At 67.3% G+C, this 16252-nt stretch overlaps 2 protein-coding genes across 7 annotated transcripts in view; one reads left to right on the top strand and one right to left on the bottom strand.

The window, feature by feature from the left end:
• DCTN1 (dynactin subunit 1) overlaps positions 1-11742 on the bottom strand; it is a 68148-nt gene extending 56406 nt beyond the window's left edge. For all 6 annotated transcript variants that reach the window (XM_080344145.1, XM_080344143.1, XM_080344144.1 and 3 more), the window contains exon 1: positions 11665-11742. The gene's annotated coding sequence lies outside the window, so the exon portion shown is untranslated. The remainder of the gene's footprint in view (positions 1-11664) is intronic.
• Positions 11743-12183: 441 nt separating this feature from the next.
• LOC308040071 (uncharacterized protein) lies at positions 12184-16004 on the top strand (the record flags this gene model as incomplete). Its single annotated transcript, XM_080343881.1, has 4 exons — positions 12184-12237; positions 13766-13923; positions 13997-14163; positions 14718-16004. The coding sequence occupies exons 2-4, from the start codon at positions 13773-13775 to the stop codon at positions 16002-16004; spliced, it is 1605 nt and encodes a 534-aa protein (XP_080200007.1). The 5' UTR covers positions 12184-12237; positions 13766-13772.
• Positions 16005-16252: the final 248 nt, after the last annotated feature.

Below are 16252 nucleotides of genomic sequence, written 5' to 3' on the forward strand. Positions count from 1 at the left end.
GCTCAGCTGACGCCTCGCTGCATTATCAGCAATAATTAACAGCAAAAGCAGACTAACTTAAATCAAAAGGACACGGCTGCTAATATAATTCAGACTATTTATCCACCCACTGTACATCACGACAGATATTGATAGTGATGAAGATATCAAATTCCAGAAACACGAAAGCGCAGGGAACACGAGCTCAATTTCAGCATAAAAATCGCTGCTTTCTTCATTGCGACAGCAGCAGCAGCCGCAGAACAATGTCACCCCCCGCACAGCGGAGTTCGCGCCGAGTTCCCTCCCCGACTCACCCGGCCGGCCGGGTGCCTCTTGCCCTGGGCCATGCTGCCGCTGCCGCCGCCGCCGCCTCGCCCGCAGAGCCGAGTGCTGCAGAGCGCTGAGTGCCGGCAGCAGCGCTCGCCGGGGCTTCCTCAGGTCTCGGCCGACGTCCCCATCCCCGGGTCCCCGCGCGGCTCCGCCGGCCACACGCCGCGGGAAAGGGCCCTTTTCTGGCAGCCGATTCTCTCCTACAGGGCGGCAGGAAATCCAGCCCAGCTGATGGAGCCGACTCTGCGCTAGTGCCGCTCCAGACTTGTCACCGCTGCCAGCGCTGGGTCCTAATGCTGCCGCTCCTGCCGCAGGAGCTGCCGCCACGGCCTGGCCACCGGCACAGCCACAGCACAGCCACAGCCTGGCCACAGCCTGGCCACCGGCACAGCCACAGCACAGCCACAGCCTGGCCACCGGCACAGCCACAGCCTGGCCACCGACACAGCCACCGCACAGCCACAGCCTGGCCACCGGCACAGCCACAGCCTGGCCACCGGCACAGCCACCGCACAGCCACAGCCTGGCCACCGACACAGCCACAGCACAGCCACAGCCACAACACAGCCACAGCCTGGCCACAGCCTGGCCACCGGCACAGCTACGGCACAGCCACAGCACAGCCACAGCCTGGCCACCGGCACAGCTACAGCAGAGCCACAGCCTGTCCACAGCACAGCCACAGCCTGGCCATCAACACAGCCACGACACAGCCACAGCCTGGCCACCCGCACAGCCACAGCCTGGCCACCGGCACAGCTACAGCAGAGCCACAGCCTGTCCACAGCACAGCCACAGCCTGGCCATCAACACAGCCACGACACAGCCACAGCCTGGCCACCCGCACAGCCACAGCCTGGCCACCGGCACAGCCACAGCCTGGCCACTGGCACAGCCACTGGCATGGCCACAGTCTGGCCACTGGCATGGCCACAGCACGGCCACCAGCACGGCCATGGCACGGCCACTGCTGCCAACCTGCACCAGGGGGGACAAAGGCTCCTCCCGCACGTCCAGCCGGGTGCTGGGCAGGGACGCCCCAATGTCCCCCTGCCCAGAGCCGACCAGGACGCCCCAAAGCAGCAGCGCAGCTCGGCCGGGCTCCCCGAGGCCCCCGCTGTCCCCCAGCCCTGCGGCTCACCAGCCAAACCCCCACCCCATCCCTGCAGAGCCAGCCTGGGGAAACCAGCGCCCTGCCACGGGGTCCGTCCCCAGCGCCCACATACGGCACCTGGCACGCAGCCGCGGCGCGGGGACCAAACGGTTAATCGTGGGACATCGTTTAAAATCAATAATTGTTTTGTGCCTGGCTGATGTGAACAGACGTCTAATTAAAGTCATCAGCCCCTCTTCTCAGAGCTGTCTGCGGCGCTAATTGCTGCCTGCGGAACGGCAAGCGGGCACACGGAGGGGCCCTGGCCGGGCACCGTGCCCAGCGCCACGTGTCCTGGCTGCCGCCAGACACCGGCACCCAGGGAACACCGGCACACCCGTGGGACACCAGAACACCCGCCAGACACCGGCACGGCACACCCATCAGGTACCGGCACACCCACCCGGCTCCAAAACGGGCGCTGCACCATGAATTTTAGTGTCTGCATCCCATTTCAGCCCCTGATGGCAGTGACCGCAGCCAAGGTGAGGAACCACCTGGACGGAAAAACCAGCATCACCAGGGAGCTTTTAAAGGTGAAGAGGAACCTGCTTGGGAAGGTCCTGGTAAGCCAATGCAGGCCTGCCTTTTTCAGCATACTTGTATTAATGAACACACCCTCTGGCCCCTCATCTCCTGCGTGGCTGCAGGTGACTCCTCAGCGTGCCACGAAAGGCAAGCAGAGCGAAGCTGTGCCAGCTGGAAGCTCTTAGAACTGGAACTCGGAAAAGCTGGAAACCCCAGCGCCGCACCAGATCCACACGTTCAGAGAGATGAAGACAGAACATCTCAGAGGAGCAGGTGGCCTTTGAGGCCACAGCAATTGCTGGAACCAACTTTCAGACGCACGCAGGATGAACAAGAACTTCTCCAGAAACGAGCGGTTCTCCAGCCTGGGGCACCCAGGAGCCAACCGAGCGCCAGCGCCCGCCTCGGAGCGCCCACCCGCTGCACGGGGCCAGCGCCTTCGCAGACACAGCTGCAGCCCTCACGGAAGCCAAGGCTGCCGCGTGCCTGGCCGAGGCCGCCGCGGTCAGAGCTGCTCCGCCCCACTCCGCACAGCCAGACGGGACCGTCGCTTCCCAAAGCTCCCGCGGGGACGCAGGTGTACGCGCTGAAGGCATTTCCCCTGCTCTGTGTCCCTGGTAGTAAGGTGATCACGCTCATCAAGTAACGGGCTGATGTTGTTTCTAGTTTGCCTTTTGCCATTAACATTTTTAAAAGCCTTTTCGGTGTCCTCCCAGCCCTGGCCGGGTCAGCTCTCACCAGCCCTGGCCGGGTCAGCTCTAATCCAGCCCTGGCCGGGTCAGCTCTAACCCAGCCCTGGCCGGGTCAGCTCTCGCCAGCCCTGGCCGGGTCAGCTCTCACCAGCCCCGGCCGGGTCAGCTCTAATCCAGCCCCGGCCGGGTCAGCTCTCACCCAGCCCTGGCCGGGTCAGCTCTAACCCAGCCCTGGCCGGGTCAGCTCTCACCAGCCCCGGCCGGGTCAGCTCTCACCAGCCCTGGCCGGGTCAGCTCTCACCAGCCCTGGCCGGGTCAGCTCTCACCAGCCCCGGCCGGGTCAGCTCTCACCCAGCCCTGGCCGGGTCAGCTCTCACCAGCCCCGGCCGGGTCAGCTCTCGTCAGCCCCGGCCGGGTCAGCTCTAACCCAGCCCTGGCCGGGTCAGCTCTCACCCAGCCCTGGCCGGGTCAGCTCTCACCAGCCCCGGCCGGGTCAGCTCTCACCCAGCCCTGGCCGGGTCAGCTCTAACCCAGCCCTGGCCGGGTCAGCTCTCGCCAGCCCTGGCCGGGTCAGCTCTCGCCAGCCCTGGCCGGGTCAGCTCTAACCCAGCCCTGGCCGGGTCAGCTCTAACCCAGCCCTGGCCGGGTCAGCTCTAACCCAGCCCTGGCCGGGTCAGCTCTAACCCAGCCCTGGCCGGGTCAGCTCTCACCAGCCCTGGCCGGGTCAGCTCTCACCAGCCCTGGCCGGGTCAGCTCTCGCCAGCCCTGGCCGGGTCAGCTCTCGCCAGCCCTGGCCGGGTCAGCTCTCGCCAGCCCTGGCCGGGTCAGCTCTAACCCAGCCCTGGCCGGGTCAGCTCTCACCAGCCCTGGCCGGGTCAGCTCTCACCAGCCCTGGCCGGGTCAGCTCTAACCCAGCCCTGGCCGGGTCAGCTCTGGCCGGGTCAGCTCTCACCAGCCCTGGCCGGGTCAGCTCTCACCAGCCCTGGCCGGGTCAGCCTCCCCACTGCGGTGGCCCCAAGCACCCGGCTGGGGCAGACGTCCCTGCCCACAGCAGAGCTCCCATGGGCCCTCCACCCAAACCGGCTGCGATTCCATGATAAAAAGGTTCTTGTGATCAGGTATCAGACAGACTGGGGAAATCCGGAATCCCAACACCAAAGTTTTTCCTCTTTCCTGTGGGAGCTCGGGCCCCCGGGGCAGAGCCAGTGGAAGTGTGGGGCTGGGGACACCCGTGGGGCTGGGGACACCCACGGGGCCGGGGACACCTGTGGGGCTGGGGACACCCGCGGGGCCGGGGCGGCACCGTTCCACGCACACCGCCGCACAGCGACGGGCTCGCACTGGAGGGAGAGCCTGGGACCACGAGTGGGGCAACGAAGTTATATAAACGCTTCGTGCAAGCACAGAGAAAACGGGGAGACTGCCACAGAGGCTCAGAGGGACCTTGGAAAGAGCAGGAGGGTGGCGGCGCTGCAGCCCCTGGGGACGGTGCAAGGGGACACCGGCCCCTCTGCAGGGATGGGGACCCACGGCCGCTCCCCCAGAGCGCCCGGAGCAGCGGGGCGCTCGCTGGCAGCAGAACGCTGCGAGCGCAGGCCGGCCCTGCCACCCGCGGCAGCTGGGGCCGGCGCCTCCGTCCATCCTTAACCAGGTGACAAACGCCGCGGCGCTGAGTCCTCCCTCCTGGCCAGCCCTGGAGGGTTCCACACCAACCCGGCGGGCACCAGGGAACTTCTGTCACACAAACGCAGTCTCCCCGATGCGCACGGGCAGGTGGGACACGGCACCACCAGCACCGGTGGCCAAACCCACAGCAAACCGTCCGCTCCCCCCGCGGTGACGGAAACCGAACCCGGGCAGCAAAGCCACAGCAAGGAGGACGCCACGAAGACAGCTGCAGCGAGAGCACACACCAGATTGCTAACATCCAGCTGGGGACTCGTCACAGTTTCATTGGAAATCTAAAACGTTATGCACGACTTGAGAAGACTTTACATTTCCAACAAGCCTGCGATTAACCCCAGGGCAGACACGAAGTCCCCGTCAACGTCCAGCCCCTGCAGCCCACGCAAACGCTGCCCGCACAGGGACAGAGCCTCTGCTTCAGGTCACTTAACAGTAAACCCAAATACCGGAGAACATTCAAGCCATACACGTATACCCGTACGGATGAACAGAAAAGCAAAGGCCTGCGCATGTGAGCCAGCGGCCACATGTGGCTGAACACCAAACCCGCTGCTCTGCCCACCAGGGACGTGACACAACACCCTCAAGGAGATTCCATTCCAGCCCATCCCACCCCATCCCACCCCATCCCACCCCACTCCTCACGTGACAGTTCCCAGCACCCTTCACCATTTTCTGGTTGTTTCTCATTACCACATGGACTCCGGATGACAATTAAAACTTGCCAGGACACTGAGAAGCGGCGGCGGGGCAGCATTTTTAACTGCCCTGCAGGGGGACGTGTGTCGTTTTCCGGGGCTAGAGCACTTTGAGACGGTCTCAGGGCAGCCTTGGCTACCGCGGCTGCTGCGGAGCCGGCCCAGGCACTCCAGAGCCAGGAGAACACAACACACCTTCCTCCAAACCCACTCACGGGCATTTTTTGATGAGCTGCTGCTTCAAGCACACAGAACAACCAAGATGAACAAGCGCGCCTGGCCGGGCAGAGGCGGCCACAGCGGCCCCTCTGCACAGAAACACAGCCCATTTCTGACTGCGCTGGAAATACACTGACTGTCTGCACAGCCCCTCATCAGTCCAGCTCAGCAAACCATCGGAGCTGATTCGGTAAGGCTGGCATTGTTAATTGGGCCGTACGACCAGTCCCAGCCCTGCCGTGACCCCCGGTACAGACCAAGCACCGGCAAGAGCCCGCGGAACGTCCCGGCTGGAGCTCGAGGGCCGGTGCTGAGAGCTGGGGTGAGGAACGGAACCCACGCCAGGGGCCTGGGCACCCACTGCCTGCTCTGAGCAACTGAGCAGGGACCCAAAACCCCCCAGAGAACACCCCACCATCGAGGAGGAACAAAATCCCATCTTATTCCATTGGTGTATATACATTTATTTTATATATACACATACATCTCCCCATTAAACTGTTACAGCAAAGCTGCTTTTTGATTTGTAAGCAGCTTAGTTTTCCAGAGAAAAAATTCTAAAAATGGCGCTTCAAGGTTGGGTCTTTACGGCCTCAGTGTAAATCCAGAGTGAGTTTGCCGGGCTCGAGGCTTCTGTAATTAAACTCGGAGCTCTGCGTTCCCCCGGTGACCCACGATCCAGCGCAGGCCCCTCTCTGCACCCTCCTGAGCGCAGCCGGGGTGAGGAGCGCTCCCCAGCTCCTCCTGCAGCGCTCGCTGCGGTTCGGCCCCTCCCTGCACCTCCTGAGCGCAGCCGGGGTGAGGGGCACTCCCCAGCTCCTCCTGCGCCACACTCGCTGCGGTTCGGCCCCTCCCTGCACCTCCTGAGCGCAGCCGGGGTGAGGGGCGCTCCCCAGCTCCTCCTGCGCCACACTCGCTGTGGTTCGGCCCCTCTCTGCACCCTCCTGAGCGCAGCCGGGGTGAGGGGCGCTCCCCAGCTCCTCCTGCAGCGCTCGCTGCGGTTCGGCCCCTCCCTGCACCTCCTGAGCGCAGCCGGGGTGAGGGGCGCTCCCCAGCTCCTCCTGCGCCACACTCGCTGCGGTTCGGCCCCTCTCTGCACCCTCCTGAGCGCAGACGGGGTGAGGGGCGCTCCCCAGCTCCTCCTGCGCCACACTCGCTGCGGTTCGGCCCCTCCCTGCACCTCCTGAGCGCAGACGGGGAGAGGGGCGCTCCCCAGCTCCTCCTGCAGCACTCGCTGTGGTTCGGTCCCTCTCTGCACCCTCCTGAGCGCAGACGGGGTGAGGGGCGCTCCCCAGCTCCTCCTGCAGCACTCGCTGTGGTTCGGCCCCTCTCTGCACCCTCCTGAGCGCAGACGGGGAGAGGGGCGCTCCCCAGCTCCTCCTGCGCCACACTCGCTGCGGTTCGGCCCCTCCCTGCACCTCCTGAGCGCAGACGGGGAGAGGGGCGCTCCCCAGCTCCTCCTGCAGCGCTCGCTGCGGTTCGGCCCCTCTCTGCACCCTCCTGAGCGCAGACGGGGTGAGGGGCGCTCCCCAGCTCCTCCTGCAGCGTTCGCTGCGGTTCGGCACACGGGGCCGGTACGTGGGGGCAACGGCAGCCCTGCGGGTGCGGGACCAACCTCCGCCCGGCTCCTGTCCCGGCGCTGCTGCAGGAGCGCAGCTCATCTCTGCCTCCCAACAGCCACCCACGTGAGGCCAACAACACAGAGAAACATCTGCTGAGCCGTTAAAATCCTTCATGAAGTTTGTCCTCCGCAATGCCACCCAGCGCTGACCGACAGACGCCGTGCTGTGACAGCGCGGCTGCCGCCCACCGCGCTGCCCCTAAACCCTTCGCATTTCCCGCGTGCCCGTGTCCCACCATGTCCCACTTCACACGCAGACCCCGGTGCTCCTGGAGCACAGAGCGCTGCTCGTCCTGTCCCCCGCAGCCCCGGCATGGACAGATCTCGGTCACGGTTCCAGCTGCCGCAGAGGGGTGTTTGCCACACAAAACCATCGAACCACAGAACTGTGCTTGGAAAACACCTTTAAGATCACTGAGTCCAACTGCTGAGCATGTGGCACTTCTAAACAAACACGAGGAAGAAACTCTTTATACCAACGGCGGTGAGAGCCTGGGCAGGTTCCCAGAGAGGTGGTGGATGAACCATCCTGGAGACATCCCAGGCCAGGCTGCACGGGGCTCTGAGCAACCTGAGCTGGTGCAGATGTCCCTGTCATGACAGGGGGCACTGGGGGGCTGGGGAGGGCCCTTCCAAACCAAACCGTCTGTGACTCTAAACTAACACGGTTTTGTTTGGCCCAGAGCTGCCTGGCAGGGACAGGCAGCACAAACACCCCCAGCGCCGTCCCCGTGCCGGGGACACGCCGGCCGCGCTCCCAGCGTCTGCGCACCGGGAGGTTTGCTGGCCCCTTCGCCTCTTTAAAAACAAGGTCTCGGAAGCAGGTGCCCAGCACAATACGACCCTGCGCCAGCCCGGTCGGAGGAGGGGACGCAGCTGTCACCCAGCCCAGCGCCGCTCACAGCAGGGCACCCGCCCCCGGCGCAGCCCAAACACACCGAGGCACCAGGACCCACCGCGGCACTGGAGCCTGTGCCCTGCACAGCCGCACCGTGCACAGCCGCACCGCGCACAGCTGCACCGCGCAGGTCTGCACAGCCACACTGCACACAGCCGCATCGTGCAAAGCTGCACAGCCGCACCGTGCAGGTCTGCACAGCCGCACCGCACACAGCCGCACCGTGCAAAGCTGCACAGCGCATCTTGCACAGCTGCACCGCGCCGAGCTGCACAGCCGCATCGTGCACAGCCGCACCGCGCACAGCCGCACCAGTGCCGCCGCAGCCACGCTGCAGGGAGCACACACCGCCTGGCATTTCTCACACCGCCAATGTAACGATTTTTCTTTCTCGCTCAAACCGAAGCCCTGGGGATGGCAATCGATGCAGCAGCAGCGCTGCCGGGGGACGGTAACCACAGCAACGCACTGAGAAGCCCCGGATGCCGCGGAGCAGCCCCGGCCGGCACAGGAGGAGGTCAGTCCGTTCCAGCTCATCTCCATCCCAACGCTCATTCATTGTCCCCCTCCGGCCATCGCCCGCGTGTCCATGTCACTCAGCCTTCCCCGGGTTTCATTACCGCAGAAAACGCCGAGTTCGTTATCTGCCTGCGCCGCTTCACTGCTCAAGGACTCAGAGCAACCAAAACGGTTTACTCCTTGGGAGACACTGATCAACTGCTGGACAAGCACCTGCTGCATTTCAGCATTTATACAACCGCCTTTGCTTTCTTCTCTGAGCAATTGGCATCCCTAATGAACTTCCCCATCGTCACAGAATTCCCGGCCAGCAGGTCCCCTTCCCTGCCAGCAGCGCCGGAGGCAGCACCAGGGGCAGACCCTGCGGCTCCATCTGGGGCTGGGGGTCGTTCCATAGCCCAGGAAACAAACCCACAAAATGGAACAGAACCACAGGATCATTCGGGTTGGAAAAGCCCCTCAAGCTCATGGAGTCCAACCATAACCCACCCTGTCCCATGTCCTGAGAACCTCATGTCCGTCTGTCCAGCCCTCCAGGGCTGGTGACTCCAGCACTGCCCTGGGCAGCCTGTTCAATGCCCCACAGCCCTTTGGGGAAGACATTGTTCCCCAGATCCAAGCTTGGCCTCCCCGATGGAGGACCCGGCCCTTCCCGGCTGTGCCGAGAGGCGGGTGCAGCTGCAGAGCTGCTGCAGCCCCGGCAGGTTCATGGTCCATTCCCCTGTTTGTGTCCTTCAGGGGTTTTTCAAACCAAGCAGACAGACCTGCAAACTCACACAGTCATGGAATAGCTCGTGTCGAAGGACCTCCCCAGCCCCCCAGTGCCCCCCTGCCATGACAGGGACATTGTCCCACCCCCAGTGCCCCCCTCTGCCATGACAGGGACATCTGCACCAGCTCAGGTTGCTCAGAGCCCCGTCCAGTCTGGCCTGGGATGTCTCCAGGGATGGTTCATCCTCCACCTCTCTGGGCAGCGGGCGCAGAACTCCCGCAATTCAGCTTCTGCGAGTCCTGCCTGGGACGTGGGGCCTTGTGGGGCACTGGTCCAACACAGCCCCAGGGGACAGCCCCGCTCCCAGCTCCCGAAGCCTCCCTGGATTACAAATGAACAAGTATTGCCCATCGCTCCTCCTCCAACACTTCGAGGGAACACAGAAGTGCCTCACGTTTCACTTAGCGAGACCCCCTGAGCGCCCGGGGGGCAGGTCAGTCCCTGTCTCAGCTCCACGTTTGGGAACCGAGGGATAAAGAAAAGGAGAAATGGGTCCGAGGTCACATGGCAAGACCTCGGTGAGATCTCAAAACACCCGAACATGACACCCCAGCCTACTGACAGCACAGCCCTCGCCGTCCTGCACCGCCCGGGAACTCCCGTGCTGAACACGCACAGACCAGGAGGTTTGGTACCAAAAAGGGCCGAGCTCTGTGCTCATCTCTGCAGCGCCACAGAGTCCGAGCCCATGCACGGGGACCGAGTCCGAGCCCATGCACGGGGAGCCTGTGCTTGATGTGCGCTGCGGGAGCTCAGCCCGTCCGTCAGACCAGCCCTGGTTTACTGACACTGAGAGGCTCCGCTCCTCATTTATCAGGAGCTGAGAACGCATGGGGACTCTGGTGTGGCAGAGCCGCAGGTGCCGCCGGAGGGGAGAGACCCGCTGGCTCAGTGGTGACGGGACAGCAACACGGAACCCCCGCTCCACCCCACTCAAAACATAACCCTCGCGGCAATGGGCACGTCTGCTGCAACACCCTGCTCGGCTGCAACACCCCGGTTAACAGCCAGGGCATAGGACACCGTGTCTCAGCACAAGGGATGCCCCGGCACACGGTTCAGACGCGGGGCTTGTGTCCCCTGCAGTGCAGGGGAAAATTAACTCCTTCAAAGGCAAAAGCGAATGCATTGATCAGAAAAACTGAAGATGCCGGTTGAAGGCGGCAACGCACGGTGGACACGTGGGTTTCAGCACCCCCGTGACAGCAGGGACGGCAACTGGGGCTCTGGCCCGGTCCTGATCCGGCCAGCCCGTCATTCGAAGTGCTGACTGCCGAGGGTGCCGGTTTGCGCCCTGTGCACGCCGCTCTGTGCCAGCAGAGCTGCGCCGCGCCTCCGCCAGCCTGCACCAACGGAGATACCGGCCACAACAGTTCTGCTAAACAGCCCTGCTGCACACATGCAAATTAGCCCAGTCATTAATTATGTAAATGCTGAGTCGCTCCTGCCCCTCCTCCAAATCCAAATTTTTCCAAGCCAAAAATACTCTTCAGCTTGTGCAAATTATGCTCCTTCTTAAGCATTCTTTCTTAAGTTTTCATTTCTAATAATGTTTTGGCTCCACCTTTAATGCAGAACTGGAATTCGAATGGATGGGGAAGACACGGGTCACCCACGGTCACCCGTGGGGACCTCCCGCTCCCCAGGACGGAGCTCCCCAGGAGGGAACAGCTCGGAGGGCCGAAGGGCCGGGAACGGGCTGTGCTTGGGGCGCTGTGCCGCGCTCACCAGAGCGAGCGCCCCAGCGCGGCCCCGGAGCTGCCGTGTCCGTTTGCCCTGCGGGGCAGGTTCCTCAGCCCACGCGGGTCCATCGCCGAAGGCTGCGCTGACCCCCGCACAGAACCCAGCTCCGTGCCCTACGGACCGGCGGTTTCCAGCACCACGCTCAGGAAAAGGTGAATTACGCGGGAGACAAGCGCCGAGAGCCGTAGGTACAACCGGCGGCTGGCGGAACTGGAAAACGACACTTTTTATTCCCCCAAACCCAAGTTTAACGTGGCCGTGACTACGGACGCCTCTGCCCGCCCCCTGCCCCCCGCTGGCAGCACCTGCGCACACAGCCCGCGCTTCCGCGGGGCCGCTACCGGCCGGGCCTCCTTCCCAGCGACCCCCGAGCCGGCGACGCCGTCGGGGCTGCGGGGGCTCGTGCTCCAGCACCCGCGCGGCCGCCCCCACTGCGGCCCCGGGGAGCAAAGCTCCGTGCGCGGCCCCGGGCAGCAAAGCTCCGTGCGCGGCCCCGGGCAGCAAAGCTCCGGGGGCACGGCGGCGCCGGGGCCGGGCGGGTCAGCGGCGGGGACGGGGAGCGCTGGGCCTCCCACGGGGCCAACGGGGCCTGAGCGTCCGCGGTCCGGTGTGTCCCAGCGCGGCCCCCGCGCACCCACGGGGGCGGGGAAGAGCTGCCCCCCCGCCTCATCACGGCTCCCCCGCACAGGCCTCCGCACACCCCAGGCAGAGGAGGACGCTCCGCAGCCCCGCACCGACACGACACCTTCCCTCCCCCCAGACACACGCACCGTGGGCGGGGGAATCCCCTCCCGACCCCCAGGCCCGTTCCCCCGCCCGGTACCTGCGGCCCGGCCGCTCCCCAGCGCCGCTCACCGGCTCCCGCTCTCGGAACCAGCGGCCTCCGCCCGCCCGCGAGGCCCCCGCGGGCTGCCCGCCGCGACGCCGCACCGCTCGTCTGGGCCGCCGGCTGAGATCGGTGTCAGGCACAGCATGGGGCAGGCCTCAGGGAACAGAAGGGCGGAAGGGGCCTCCCAGCAGTGCGCATGCGCAGTAGGGGAAGCGAAGCTGGCGGGGCGCGGGCGGGAGGGCGCGCTATGGCGGGACAGAGGGGACAGAAGGGCGGCGGCACGGCACGGCACGGCACGGCACGGCACGGCGGGACGGCTCTGCCCGGGGCGGGGGGGATGGGATGGGACCGGGCCGGGCCGCAGTGAGCGGAGCGGCCTAGCGGGGGAGCCGTTTGGGCCCGGCAGGACGGGGCGCGGCTGGGCGGGGGCCACCGGTGACTAACGGTGTCCCGGTCCCGCCCGCCGGGGAGGTGGGGCCGGGCCGGGCCGGGCCGGGCCGGGCGGGAGGGAGGAGGAAGTGGGAAGGAACGGGACGGGACGGGACGGGACGGGACGCGGAGCCGCCGGTAAGTGCCCCCGGCCCGGAGCCGTGGCCGGGACCCCCCGCCCCTGCCGGTCGGGCCCGGTCCGTGCGGCGCGGGGCGCCGGGGCAGGCGGGCCCGCGGGGGGCCGGGCCGGGGGCTCGGCTCTGCCCCGGGCGCGGTTCGGCCTCGGCGGCGGAGCTTGTCCCGAGTGCCGCACGGGGCCTGCCCCGCCGGACGCCGGCCCGCCCCGCCGGGGGGCTGGTTCTCCCGCAGGGACCCCCGCCCAGCTCCCGTCCCGCTGACCCCCAGCCCGGGCTCGGTCCGGCTGCGCTCCCGCCGGTGCCGCGGCAGGACGGACCCGGCCCCTCGGGCCCCGCGCCGACCGGAGCTGTCGGACGGCGGCGCCCGCGCCGCTCCCCGCGGGACAGCCCGAGTCCCGCTGTGGCACCTCCGGCCCCGCAGCGCGGCCGGTTTCCCGCCGCACCCGCCGGTTTCCCGCCGGGACGCTGTGCCCGGGCTGTGCGCGGTGACGCGGCCCCACGCCGCTCATCGCTCCGCGCCCCGTGTGCCCGCGCTCCGGCTGCCGCGTTCCCAGCCGCTGTGTGCGCGGGGTCCGCTCGGACCCTGTCCTGTCCCTGTCCCCTTCCCGGGCCCTGTCCTGTCCCTGCTCCGGACCCTGTCCTGTCCCTGGCCCCTTCCCGGGCCCTGTCCTGTCCCTGCTCCGGACCCTGTCCTGTCCCTGGCCCCTTCCCGGGCCCTGTCCTGTCCCTGTCCCATTCCCGGGCTCTGTCCTGTCCCTGCTCCAGACCCTGTCCTGTCTCTGTCCCCTTCCCGGGCCCTGTCCTGTCCCATTCCCGGGCTCTGTCCTGCCCGCGGTCCCCAGTCCCTGGTCCCCTGCCAGCGCTGCCGAGGCCCCCAGCCCGGTGAGCCGCCCCCCAGCCTGCTGGCCGCACTGGGACAGCTCCCAGGGTTACAGAGCCGGGAATCGGTGTCAGTCTGGCTGGTGCTTTAGTCTCATCAAGACACAGCTGATGGTGGGGACTGGCACAGCGCAATTACCAGGTGCGGTCAGTCGCAATTAACCCCTTTACCTGGTGTCCCAGCCCCTGTCCCTTTCCTGGCGCCGTCCCCTCCCGTCCTGGTGCTGCCTGAGCTGCCAGCCAGGAGGAGCATGTGGTGCTGAGGTTTGGGGTGTCCCCTTGGCCAGGGCAGTTGGTCCCTGTCCCCCCTCGCTCTGTGCTATGCCGCGGGGAGCCGTGCCGCGGGGAGCCGTGCCGCGGGGAGCCGTGCCGGTCGGTCCTCTCCAGCCGCGGTGCGATTCCCGCTGGGGCTGAAATGCCTTTTCGGGGCACAAAGCCAAGGAAAAGCGAAACCAGCGCCGTGTCACTCGCCCACCCCGGCACGCGGGCGCCTGGCCAAGGGCCGCGCTGGGCGAGGCTGCGCGCACCGCGAGGCTCTTCACCGAGTTTGCAGAAGCGGTTAAAGTGCACCCAAAATAAACTGAGCCACTGACATCGCGGGGCCCGGGCAGCCCCGGCCTGGCCGTGCCCAGCCGTCCCTGTCCCCGCAGCAGCCAGATGCCCCGGAGGAAGGAGGTGCCGGCGCTGGGCAGCCTCTGCCTGCAGAGCCTGGCCCAGCACATGCAGAGCGTCTGGGTGAAGGACTACAGTGAGAACTACCTGGACGAGTACGAGTTCCGCTTCGTCATGGGCCCCTTCAACGACCTGGGTGAGACGCGGGGTGCGGGGTCCCCTCCCTGCGCGGTGCCGGGCTGTCCCGCTGACCCTCGTGCCCCCCGCAGCCGGCAGCCTGGTGCAGGAGCTGATCCGGCTGCTGGGCGAGAGCCGGCGGCTGACGCGCGCCGCGCTGCACCTGCTGCTGCTGCCGCACCTGCACCAGCTCAGCCTGCGGCCCTGCCCCGGCCTGGCCAGCAACGCCATCGCCCGCCTCGTCACCCTGCGCTGCAAGGTCAGGGGGGACCCCGCCATGGGGATGGGGGACAGGGGCAGGAGGTGACCTCGCCATGGGGATGGGGGACTGGGGCAGGAGGTGACCCCGCCATGGGGATAGGGGACCAGGGCAGGAGGTGACCCCACCATGGGGATGGGGGACAGGGGCAGGAGGTGACCCCGCCATGGGGATGGGGGACAGGGGCAGGAGGTGACCCCACCATGGAGATAGGGGACCAGGGCAGGAGGTGACCCCACCACGGGGACTGGGGTAGGGGGCCCTGACCTGCCAAGGGGCTGGGGGAGTGGGGCAGGGGGTGCCCCTGCTGTGGGGCTGGGGGAGTGGATGGGAGTGTCCCCACCATGGGGCTGGGGGAGCGGGGCTGGGTTGCCCCCACTGTGAGGCTGGGGCAGCAGAGTTGGGGGTGACCCCTGTTGTGGAACTGGGGCTGGGGGTGACCCCTGCTATGGGGCTGGGGAGCAGGGCTGGGGATGACCCTGCCATGCGTGGGGGCGGGGGGTGCTGGAGTCGCTTCACCCCACCCTGCTGAGGGGTCTCTGTGCTGGCAGCAGAACCTGAACTCCCTGGACCTGCACGGCTGCGGGCGGCTGTCGGCGGAGGTGCTGGTGGACCTGGTGGAGGAGCTGCCGCAGCTGAGCCGCCTGGGGCTGGCGGAGACTCAGGCCAACGTGCAGGTGCTGTCGGCCGTGGGCTCCTGCTGCCGCCGCCTGCAGGAGCTGGACGTGTCCCGCTGCAAGAAGGTGTCCCCGCGCGCCCTGCGGCACCTGGGCTACGACCCGCTGGAACGGGCCCTCTGCTGCCCCGCGCTCCGCGTCCTGCTGGCCCGCGGCCTGCAGCCGGCGGGGGACGGTGACATGGTGACTGCGCTGGCCTTCCTGCTGCTGGCCCTGCCGCGCCTGGAGTTCCTGGCCCACACTGCCGTGCCGGACGCCCTGCGCATCCTCCACGAGCAGCCGCTGGACGGCACGGGGCATGCCGAGGGCTTCCCCTCGCTGGCGGAGCTGGCGCGGCGGCGGGGGGCCGTGCCGGGGGAGCCCCCGCTCACCCTGCCCCTGCGGCGGCTGGAGGAGGTGGAGGAGCCCGCCCTGCCCGCCGTCCGCGCCGCGTGTCCCCAGGCCGAGGAGCTCAGCGTGTGGCTGGGGGACAGTGGGCCGGGCGGCCAGGAGCTGCAGGGCTGGGGCCGGCTGGCGCGGCTGACGCTGGGCTGTGCCGGGCAGCGGGGCCGGGCGCTGGCGGAGGTGCTGCCGGTGGTGCAGAGCCTGGGCGCCCGCCTGCAGAGCCTGGTCCTGCACGGCTTCTGCTGCCGAGACCGGCTGTCCCTGACCGCACTGCTCGCCAGCTGCCCCGGCCTGCGCACCTTCAGCGCCGAGCTGCTCGCGCCGCCAGAGGCCAGTCCCGATGGGGACGTCCTGGCCCAGCCGCCCCGCTGGGACACCGACCTGCTGCCCTGCAGCCTCCCTCAGCTCCAGAGCTTCTCCCTGGCGCTGGCCGGCACCTTCCCGGCCCGGCACGGGCTGGCGCTGTGCGCCACGCTGGCCTCGCTGCTGTGCTGTGCGCCGCGCCTGCAGAGCCTCCGCCTGCTCGGCATCCCCTTCCCGCTGGACTCGGTGTTCGAGACGGTGCTGGCGGCGCCGGGGCCGCCGCTGCTGGAGCTGCAGGAGCTCTCGCTGGCCGAGAGCCACGTGTCCAGCCGCACCGTGTGGCTGCTGCTGGGCTCCGAGGGGCCCCTGCGCCGCCTGGACCTGTCCCACTGCCGGGACATCCACCGGCGGGACTACGACGGGTTCCTGCAGGCTGTGCGGAAGCAGCGGCTGGACCTGGACATCACCTGGGAGTAGCCGGCACCGGCTGCGCCGGGCTCTTTAATAAAGGAGTTACACCACGAATGGCAGCACCGTCTCTCCTCCGGCATGGCTGCCCTCCCGGCGCGGCTGTGCCCCACGGCTGCTCTCCCCTTTGGGAGGGGCTGGGGGCCCAGCGCAGCGGGGTCACCTCCTCTGCTGTGCGCAGGGTGCTGGCTCCTCCGGCTGCGCCGCGGCACCAGCCCTGACACTCCGCTGGCAGCGTCCAGCCCTGTGTCCCGGGG

This window comes from Nesoenas mayeri (genome assembly GCF_963082525.1).
Source record: "Nesoenas mayeri genome assembly, chromosome: 4".
In the NCBI taxonomy this organism is placed as follows: Eukaryota; Metazoa; Chordata; class Aves; order Columbiformes; family Columbidae; genus Nesoenas; species Nesoenas mayeri.